This window comes from Sapajus apella, unplaced genomic scaffold, assembly GCF_009761245.1.
Source record: "Sapajus apella isolate SASKATOON/1434 unplaced genomic scaffold, GSC_monkey_1.0 scaffold47, whole genome shotgun sequence".
In the NCBI taxonomy this organism is placed as follows: domain Eukaryota; kingdom Metazoa; phylum Chordata; class Mammalia; order Primates; family Cebidae; genus Sapajus; species Sapajus apella.
Window position 1 is genome coordinate 13,575,118 of NW_022436987.1, and position 9,996 is coordinate 13,585,113.

At 42.6% G+C, this 9,996-nt stretch overlaps 1 protein-coding gene across 3 annotated transcripts in view; it reads right to left on the bottom strand.

The window, feature by feature from the left end:
* TSG101 (tumor susceptibility 101) overlaps positions 1-9,996 on the bottom strand; it is a 57,926-nt gene extending 47,930 nt beyond the window's left edge. Inside the window, exons 1-2 of one of the 3 annotated variants that reach the window (XM_032240930.1) lie at positions 8,862-9,996; positions 2,202-2,286 (exon numbers count right to left, since the gene is read on the bottom strand). In XM_032240930.1, coding sequence (XP_032096821.1) covers positions 2,202-2,286; positions 8,862-8,903 — 127 coding nt within the window. In that variant the 5' untranslated portion in view covers positions 8,904-9,996. Of the gene's footprint in view, positions 1-2,201; positions 2,287-4,945; positions 4,964-8,861 lie in introns of those variants that run through there. The other 2 variants (XM_032240931.1, XM_032240932.1) reach the window with 2 other exon arrangements.

Sequence of the window (9,996 nt, forward strand, 5' to 3'; positions counted from 1 at the left end):
GGGTTCAGGCAATTCTCCTGCCTCAGCCTCCTGAGTAGCTGGGATTACAGGCACGCGCCACCATGCCCAGCTAATTTTTTGTAGTTTTAGTAGAGACGGGGTTTCACCATGTTGACCAGGATGGTCTTGATCTCTTGACCTTGTGATCCGCCCGCCTCGGCCTCCCAAAGTGCTGGGATTACAGGCTTGAGCCACCGCGCCCGGCCCTGATTTTGCATATTTTAAAAAAGAAAACCATTTGATATAAACTTGGGGCTTTGTTTACTCTAAAAGAATTTTGATAACAATAGTATATACTTGGTCCAGCCATACGAAACTATACAAGATTTGATAACGGAGTCTTTGTCAGTTTTGATCAATGTATTTACTCTTTTATATGAAGTTAAAACTATAAAGTTTTAGCTCCAGCCATTTTTCTCCCCACTGAAGCCATTTAAAAACTAACTTTAATTTTGGTAATGTGTGGACAGACATAGGGGACGCTGAGATGAGAAGGAATCATGCCCTAGGTTTGGAAGAGGACTTTGGGTTCATGTCTGTATTGTTTAGGAAATGCAGAACTGATTGTCCCTCTGCTGCTTCCCACCTCTCTTCACCAGGTTCCTAATGCTTCAAAGCCTTGGAAGGGAGTACAATTTACAAAGTCTCAGCTACAAAATTCAGTTCCTTGCCTTCAGAGCTAAGGGTCTCTATTGAACTAAAGACCACATTAAATAACATTTTACTCATCTATAAAAGAAAGGGACAGTGGACAGTCCAGAGTATAGTTTTGTAAAATGTGTTCCTGAAATTATAAAGAGACACTATGGGGGCAAGGAGTTTCAGCAGTTAAGTAACTTTAGAATGTACTGCACAATATATTCTCTCTTGTGTTGGTGATATACAACACATTAGCATATTAACGGCTCCGAGAAATCTTCATGCAATGAAACTCAATTTTATTTAATCCATATGTTGCTCAAACTTAACTACAGAATTCTGCCTCTGCCCCCAGCACAACTAAGGCTCTATAGAACAGACCTTGAGAAATGGACTCAACTTTATCTTTAACATCCCCTCCTAGGTCTAAATTAGCATAGTTCTATGTCAGAGGTTTTTAATTTTTTTGACACAGGGTCTTCCTCTGTTGCCCAGGCTGGAGTGTAGTGGCCTAATTTTGGCTCACTGCAACCTCTGCCTCCTGAGCTCAAGTAATCCTCTCACCTCAGCCTCTTGGGTAGCTGGGACTACAGACACACCAGGCTAACTTTTTAAATTTTTTTGTTGAGATGAGGTTTCAGCATATTGCCCAGGCTGGTCTCAACCTCCTGGGCTCAGTGGTCCACCCGCCTCAGCCTCCCAGAGTGCTGGAATTATAGGAATGAGCCATGCGTCCACATAGAGTTTTTTTTTTTTTTTTTTTTTTTGAGACAGAGTCTCACCTGTCACCCAGGCTGGAGTGCAGTGGCACAATCTCAGCTCACTGCAATCTCTGCCACCCAGGGTCAAGCGATTCTCCTGCCTCAGCCTCCCAAGTAGCTGGGATTACAGGTGCCCGCCACCACACTTGGCTAATTTTTGTATTTTCAGTAGAAACAGCGTTTTACCACGTTGGCCAGACTGGTCGTGAACTCCTGACCTCGTGATCCACCCACTTCAGCCTCCCAAAGTGCTGGGATTACATGTGTGAGCCACCATGCCCGGCCAAGTATTTCTGTTTAACTTAAAAAACTAAAACTAAAGAAATATAAAACTTTTTCTTTTTTGAAACAGGGTCTCCCTGTGTGGCCCAGGCTGGAGTGTGGTGATGTGATTTTGGCTCACTGCAAACTCCACCTCCTGGGTTCAAGTGATTCTCCTGCCTCCGCCTCCCAAGTAGCTGGGATTATAGGCATGTGCCACTATGCCCAGCTAATTTTTGTATTTCTAGTACAGACGGGGTTTCACAATGTTAGTCAGGCTGGTCTCGAACTCCTGACCTCAGGTGATCCGCCTGCCTCGGCCTCCCAAAGTTCTGGGATTACAGGCGTGAGCCACCGCACCCGGCCAAAACGTTTTTATTAGATCTTATAATTTGCTATCCTCCAACAGTTTTATTAAGTGGTGGTGCAATCCTACAATTGAAAAACGCACATGCCTCAAAACAAAACGGAGAAAATTACAATTAACAAAGAGAGTAAACTCCAAGTATAGGAATTGCTATTTTTATTGCATAAACTCACCATATGAATCCAAAACAGGTTTGAGATCTTTGTATAGAGTAATAACATTGACAGTTTCACGTACAGTTAGGTCTCTGTATTTGTACTGAAAAGCAAAATTGCATAAGAATTTAGTTTAAAACCAATGCATATATTTTACTGCTAGATGAATTTTCTTAAAACCTTTTCCACTAATCGTTAACATTAAGGAAAGCCTGAAAGAACCTAAAAAGCCCACAATGCTACTATCTCACTAAAATAATCACTATTCCCTTAATATCAGTAAACATCTATAGTTTCAAGTCATGTTTTTTACGTTTTCAGTTTGAATCAGGATCCAAATAATGTCCATTCATTGCATTTGTTAAAATGTCTCTTAAGTTCCTTTTAATTTATATTTTTAAACTCATCATTTATGGCTTTTTAAAGATATAATTCACACATTTAAAGGGTACATAGTTCAATGGTTTTTAGTACATTCAGAGTTGTGCGACCACCACCGTAATCAATTTGAGAACATTTTCACCATCCCTAAACAGAAATTCATACCCTTTAGCAATCGCCCCCCAATTTTACTTGTCCCCAGCCTTCATCCTGGACAACCAAGGATTTACTTTCTGTCCCTATAAATTTGCTTATTCATACAATATATGATCTTTCACGACTAAATTCTTTCACTTAGTAGGTTTTCAAGATTAACCATGTCATAGCATTTATCTGTATTTCACTCCTTTTATTTATTTATTTATTTTGGAGACAAGGTCTCACTCGGTTACCCAGGCTGAAGTACAGTGGCATAATGATAGCTTACTGCAACCTCAAACTCCCGGGCTCAAGTGATCCTACTGCCTCAGCCTCTCAAGTACATAGAATTACAGGCATGTGCCATCATGCCCAGCTAATTTATTTTTATTTTTGTAAAGACAGAGTCTTGCTATGTTGCCCAGGCTGGTCTCCAACTCCTGGCCTCAAGCAATCCTCCTGCCTCAGCCTCCCAAAGTGCTGGGATTTATAGGCATCTATGGTCCACTTCTTACTGCACATTTATCTACTGTTCAGCTACAAATACAAATACTTAACTGATGGGCACATCCCTATTTTTGCTCCTTAAAATTTATTTGTTAAAGAAATCTGTTCATTTGTCCTATAGAGGTATGGAATTTGTTAACTGTATCCCTTTAGTATAAGATAAATGTTTCTGTGATTTAGTTGGATCTAGAGATTATTATCTTCATGATTAAAAAATTGCCTTTAATTTTTTTTCCTCTTCTAAGATCACTTCATAGAGGATGTTTTTCATCATGGAGCACAATATATCTGAGTATCTCTGTGATGCTAGCAACCACTAATGCTCAATGTCTAGAGACCTGGTCTCTTCAAATCCACTCCAATTAGGCTTCTAAACTCAGCACTTCACTAAACTTGTTCATTAAGGTCACCAATAACTGCCACATGATATGCAATGACTGATTCTATCTTCATTTTTCTTCATCTATTAGCAGTATTTGACCAAGCTGATTCGGCAACATTTGACCAAAATGATTCCTTTTTTTTTTTTTTTGAGATAGGTTTCACTCTGTTGCCCAGGGCAGACGGTAGTAGTGCTATCACGGCTCACTTCAGCTTCAACATCCTGGGTTCAAGTGATACTCCCACCACAGCCTCCCGAGTAGTTGGGACTACAGGCATGTGCCATCACACCTGGCTAACTTTTAGATTTTTCATAGAAATGAGATCTCACTACGTAGCCCACTCAGGATGGTCTCAAACTCCTGGGCTCAAGTGATCCTCTCACCTCAGCCTTCCAAAGTGTTGGTGTTACAGGCGTGAGCCATCATGTCCAGCCCCCTTCCTCTTAAAACATGTTCTTCATTTGATTTCCAGGACATCAGCTGTTCTCCTGCACTGTGTCTGTGTCTTCTCAGCCTCTTTGCTGCTTTGTTCTTTTATCCTAACCAATTATTATTGAGTGCAGGCTCAGTCCTTGGTCCTCTTCTCTATCTAAACTCATTCCTTTGATCACCCTCGTGGTTGAAAATATAATTTATATATTGAAAACCCTCAAATTAAAATTTTTCAATCTTAGCCTCTTCTCTGAACTCCAGAAAACATGTATACAATTAACAATTTGACATTTCCCCTTGAATATCTAATGAATGTCAAATTGGAACATGATCAAAACTGAACTCCTTATCTTCCCCCCAAATTTACTTCTCCAATGTCGTCCGTGTGTGTGTGTGTGTGTGTGTGTGTGTGTGTGTCCTTCCAGGTGCTCAGGACAAAAACTTTGACATTATCCTTGATGCCCTCTCTTTTTTTCACATCCACAGGAAATCTGTCAAAATATCCTGCTAGCTTTACCTTCAAAATATATCTGGAATCTCCACAACTACCGTCCTGGTCTAAGCCACCAGCACCTCTCACCTAGATTACTGCAACAGCCTCTTTATGGTGTCTCTGCCTCCATCCTTAACCCCCTACAGTCTAGTCTCAACATAGCAGCTATAGTAATGTCAACAGCTGAAACAGAGCAATGGCTTTTCGTCACACTCCAAGTAAATGCCAAGGTCCTTACCATGGCCTACAAGGCCCTCTAAATCTCCTATACCATTGATGCTCTATGTCTAGACCCATACCACCACTTCCTCCCTTGCTCACTCCAGTCTAACCACCCTACCCTCCTTTGTTGTTCCTCTATCATGCATGACAAACTTCTGTCTCAGAGCCTTTGCACTTGTTTTTCCTTATTTCTGAAATGTTCTTACCCCAAATTATTCCATGGTGGTTTTCTTTTTGAGTCAGGATCTCACTCTGTCACCCAGGCTGGAGTATAGTGGTGTGATCACAGCTCACTGCAACCTCAAACTCCTAGGCTCAAGTAGTCCTCCTATATCAGCCTCCCAAGCAGCTGGGATTAGAGGTACATACCAAGCTAGCTAATTTTTTTATATTTTTAGTAGAGAAGAGACAAGATCATACTATGTTGCCCAGGCTGGTCTGGAACTCCTGGCCTCAATACGATCCTCTAGCTACAGTCTTCCAAAATGCTTGGGGCTCAGAGGTGTGAGCCCCGTGTCAAGCACACAGTTTCCTACCTCTCTCAGGTGAGCTCAAATAGTTTTTTTCAGAAAGACCTCCCTTTACTATCATATATAAAATTGACTCATCCCAATTCCAGACCCTAGCACTCCCCGTTTCTCTTTCCTGCTTTATTTTCTCTAAAGCATCTATTGCTTTCCAACATACTACTTAAGGTATTGTTTATTGCTTTAAGAATTTAAATTCCAGAAGCATATTGTCCGATTATTCACTGTTGTATCCCTAGAACCTAAAACCTTATGAGGGATACAGCAACTTTTATTTTGTTATTTTTTTATTATTATTATTTTGAGATGGAGTCTCACTCTGTCACCCAGGCTGGAGTGCGGTGGCATGATCTTGGCTCACTGCAAGCTCTGCCTCCCAGGTTCAGGCAATTCTCCTTCCTAAGCCTCCTGAGTAGCTGGGATCATAGGTTTGCGCCACCACGTCTGGCTAATTTTGTATTTTTAGTAGAGATGGGGTTTCACCTGTTGGCCAGTGTGGTCTCAAACTCCTGACCTCAAGGATCTGCTCACCTCAGCCTCGCACAGTGCTGGGATTACAGGCATGAGCCACTGCACCTGTCCAATTCTATTACTGTTTACATTTTTTTTTTAAATTTTTTGACAGGATCTCACTCTGTCATAGCTCACTGTAACCTCAAACTCCTGGTCTTAAGTGATCCTGCTGCTTCTGCTTCCCAATTAGCTAAGGCTACAGGTGCATGCCACCAAGTCTGGCTGATTGTTAAATCTTTGGTACAGACAGAGTCTAGCTATGTTGCCCAGGCTGATCTAGAACTCCTGGCCTCAAGGGATCCTCCTACCTCTACTTCCCAAAGCATTGGAATTACAGGCATGAGCCACCACACCAGGCTCACAGTTTTCTTCTACTCATTTAGCAGTGACTGCACCTTTAGAAATGCTATAAACTATGTAAAAATATAAGTGGTTGTTATGTATGAAACATCTAAAGTGGAAAGTTATTTCTGTCAAGCAAGGACTAATTTAGTATAAATATATCTCCGTTAATTGCAAAAATAATAATACAGAAGGGTGATGAAAGTTACGTTTAAGAGCGAGGTGGCTCACGCTTGTAATTCCAGCACTTTGGGAGGCCAAGGTGGGCAGATCACAAGGTCAGGAGTTTGAGACTATCCTGGCTAACACGGCGAAACCCCGTCTCTACCAAAAATACAAAATATTAGCCAGGTGGCACTAGATTGTAGTCCCAGTACTCGGGAGGCTGAGGCAGGAGAATTGTTTGAACCTGGGAGGTGGAGGTTGCAGTGAGCTAAGATTGCGCCACTGCACTACAGCCTGGGCAACAGAGAGAGACTCCATCCCCCCCGAAAAAAAAAAAAGTAAGTTATGTTTAAGTTGGGAGCTAAGATAATGTACAAAGGAAAAAAAGATCTTCTGTAATATATATATTAAAAACATAAGGCAGGTGGCCAGAGTACCATGATGGATGAGAGTCAACATTCAGATAAAGATAACAATCAGATAAATCAGAAAACAATAACCACCCTAGCCATGTGTACAGACCACACCGGCTGAAAGGAAAACATTTCAAGCCCTTCTTTAGGAGGAAGGAGCCCCACAACTGCTTCTATTTTTTTACTTTCTATTCTTACCTGTCTAAAATTCATAGGTTGGACAGAAAATTCATAGGATGCTCAGAATCGTCATAATCACATACAGGAGTCTCAGTTTTTCAGATATTAAATCAAGGACCAACAGACAGGATGCCCTCTCCCACCTCTTGCCTATATCTGTTTTTATTTTTAGAGTAATCAGAGGTTGGGTAGAGGGGGAGGCAGGTAGAGGTATAAAATATCTCTGAACACACCTTGCCTTTGTCTTTAATGGCAGGTTTCTCTAGGGGAAGCTTAGGAGACTTAAAATATCAAAAATAAGCTCATATTTGAATATTCTTCCTCTTTATATGAATATACATACATTAAGGAATACATCTTAAAATGACTATGCTATCAATTTAAAGATCAAAAAATGTCATGGAGGCCAGGCGTGGTGGCTCATGCCTGTAACCCCAGCACTTTGGGAGGCTGAGGTGGGTGGATCACTGAGGTCTGGAGTTTGAGACCAGCCTGGCCAACATGGTGAAACCCCATCTCCACTAAAAATACAATGATGCCGGGCATGGTGGCTCACACCAGTAATCCCAGCACTTTGGGAGGACAAGACGAGCGACTGCCTGAGATCAGGAGTTTGAGACCAGTCTGGCCAACATGGTGAAACCCTGTCTCTACTAAAAATACAAAAAAATTAGCCGGGCGTGGTTAAGTGCACCTGTAATCCCAGCTACTTGGGATGCTGAGGAATCGCTTGAACCCGGGAGGCGGAGGTTGCAGTGGGCCGAGATCACGCCACTGCACTCCAATCTGGGTGACAGAGCAAGACTCTCAAAAAAAAAAGCAATTGAACAGATGCTATTCAGTTACACACTATATAAAACAATATACCTTTTTTTTTTTTTTCCTTAAGTGATATAACATAGATCTTTACCTGGGTCCCAATCTTCTACGGCTTCCCACAACCTCCTCTATAACTAAGGATAACTAGTTTATCAAAACAAAACCAAGAAGCCTCGAATATATGATTACACAACTAAGGTACGCTTTATTTTGAAAACTGTCACTTTCTCTTTAGAGGTTATTTGTTCTTCAATCAAGAACTATGGGGGCGATTTAACTGGAAAAGGTCTGTTTTTTAAAAAGTTTTATGCATAATGGTGCGTTTTACTAAAAACTGAAACCACTTAAACCGCTAATTGCTACCGTTCTTGCTTTGACAAACTATCCAAAGCTAACACGTTGAACTGGTTAAGACTCAACTCTCAATCATTTTACATGGTTTTGGCAAATTACAACAAAACATAACAAAAGCCATTCCACTCTGGTGTAGGGTGCCACGTTTGAAGTAATTATATAAATAAATCATGGCTTTAAAATACAAAATGCTTAATTGCTTTAAAAAAAAAAAATACACTATACCTGACCTGTGAAGACCATAAATTAAGCTCAAACAAATACGAGTTATAAGAAGCATACACTTAATAGCAGTTACTCTTAGCAAATTTCTGAAATGGTAATGGTATTTATTTCACCTGGGGAAGTAAGGGATTGGTATTTTGGCTTCTCTAGACTTTTCTGGAGCATACAAAACTGAAACGGCCACAGTCCCTGCCGGCCGACAAGAAAAGGCGAAAACTGGAGGATCCCTAGTAGAGGGCTGCCTCAGGTCTAGAACTAAGTATGATCCCTTCTTTGTGTTACAAAAACTAAGACGAAAAACTACACTGCCCCACAGACAGCTCCCAACTCTGGGGAAGAGAGAAGGGCGGGTGGGCGGCAGGTGTCAGGCGGCCTCCGCTCTGCGCCTTTGTTGAGTGTCGCCGCCCCCCACCCTCCCTGCTTCCGTATGGGGATTCCCGCACCAGGCGACAGGCGCCTCGGGGCTGGGGGCCAAGAAGGTGGCTAAGGACCGCACCCCGGCTTCCGGCCCGTCTGGGAGGCTTGCTTGGCTGGACGGACTGGGCAGGGCGCGGACGGGAGAGGTGGGAGCGTCGCAGCCTTACCTTGGACACCATCTTCTTGAGCTGGCTCTCCGACACCGCCATGACGGCCGCCTCGCGACTCCAGTCCCCGCAGGCAGAGGATCAGCCGCGGCTGGGTTGCCCCAGGCCGCCCCACACAAGCGCACCGCCCCACACAAGCGCACCACCCCCCACCCAGCCTCAAACAACAGGAAGTCGGTGCCAAGACAGCACTTCCGTTTCCTCTACGTCACTTCCGGGACGCCATCCTGAGAGCAAGGGTGGACACAGCGTGGGATTGAGGGAGGCCTGGCGGAGTGGTTCCAACCAACCCGCCTCTTCGAATGCGATATTCAGCTGGACGAATCGGGTCCCAAAGATGAGGGCAAGACTGTTCTGAGGGTCGAAACTCTGTTTCAGGATAAGATTGGCAGGTATTTCAGAGTCGATTTAAGGAACCTAGTGACGGGAGGGGAAGAAGTACAAAGGGTTTGCCAGTTAGCGTTAATGATTGATTCATCAAGTGGGAGGACTCTGCACTGGCAGGCAGAGAACTGTTCCGTCACTGACTTGCCCTTGTGATAATGGCAGGCTAGTGCATTTCTAGCTCAGGCATAAGTTTTTCCCAACTCTAAAATGATACACTCGCATTAGATGATGACCAGTGTTCCTCTGATTATCTAGTGATTTTTTTTTTTTAAGCTTAAAAGTCCTTTATACTACGTTGGCAAGGGTAAAGTGTAGAGCCTTTGTTTCACAAGATGCCAGACAGTAATTTCTTCTCCAGGAAGCCGTTCCCTAAGTCAGAATTTCTCCTCTGTACCCAGACATAAATGACAACACAGGCTGTATTCTACCTGGTGCTGTATTTGTGTACTTGTTAACCGTCAAAATCAAAGCCCTCGGAGGCAGGCTTACTTCAGATCTTAATTGCCTTGCACAATGCAAGAGTAGGTACTTCCATCTTAATTGAATTTCTACTTCCCATAAAAATTGTTCATGGTGCCTTAATTTAGTCATTATTACACCTCACCGCCAGTTTTGTAAGCACAGCGTCATTTAAGGTGTTGAAAAGTTTGAGTTTGATGATGAGATGTTTGATAGGATGATTTTAGTATATCCCTAATGATTACAAGGCTGTGGTATTGATTCCCTTCAAATCTGGCATCTAAGTAAA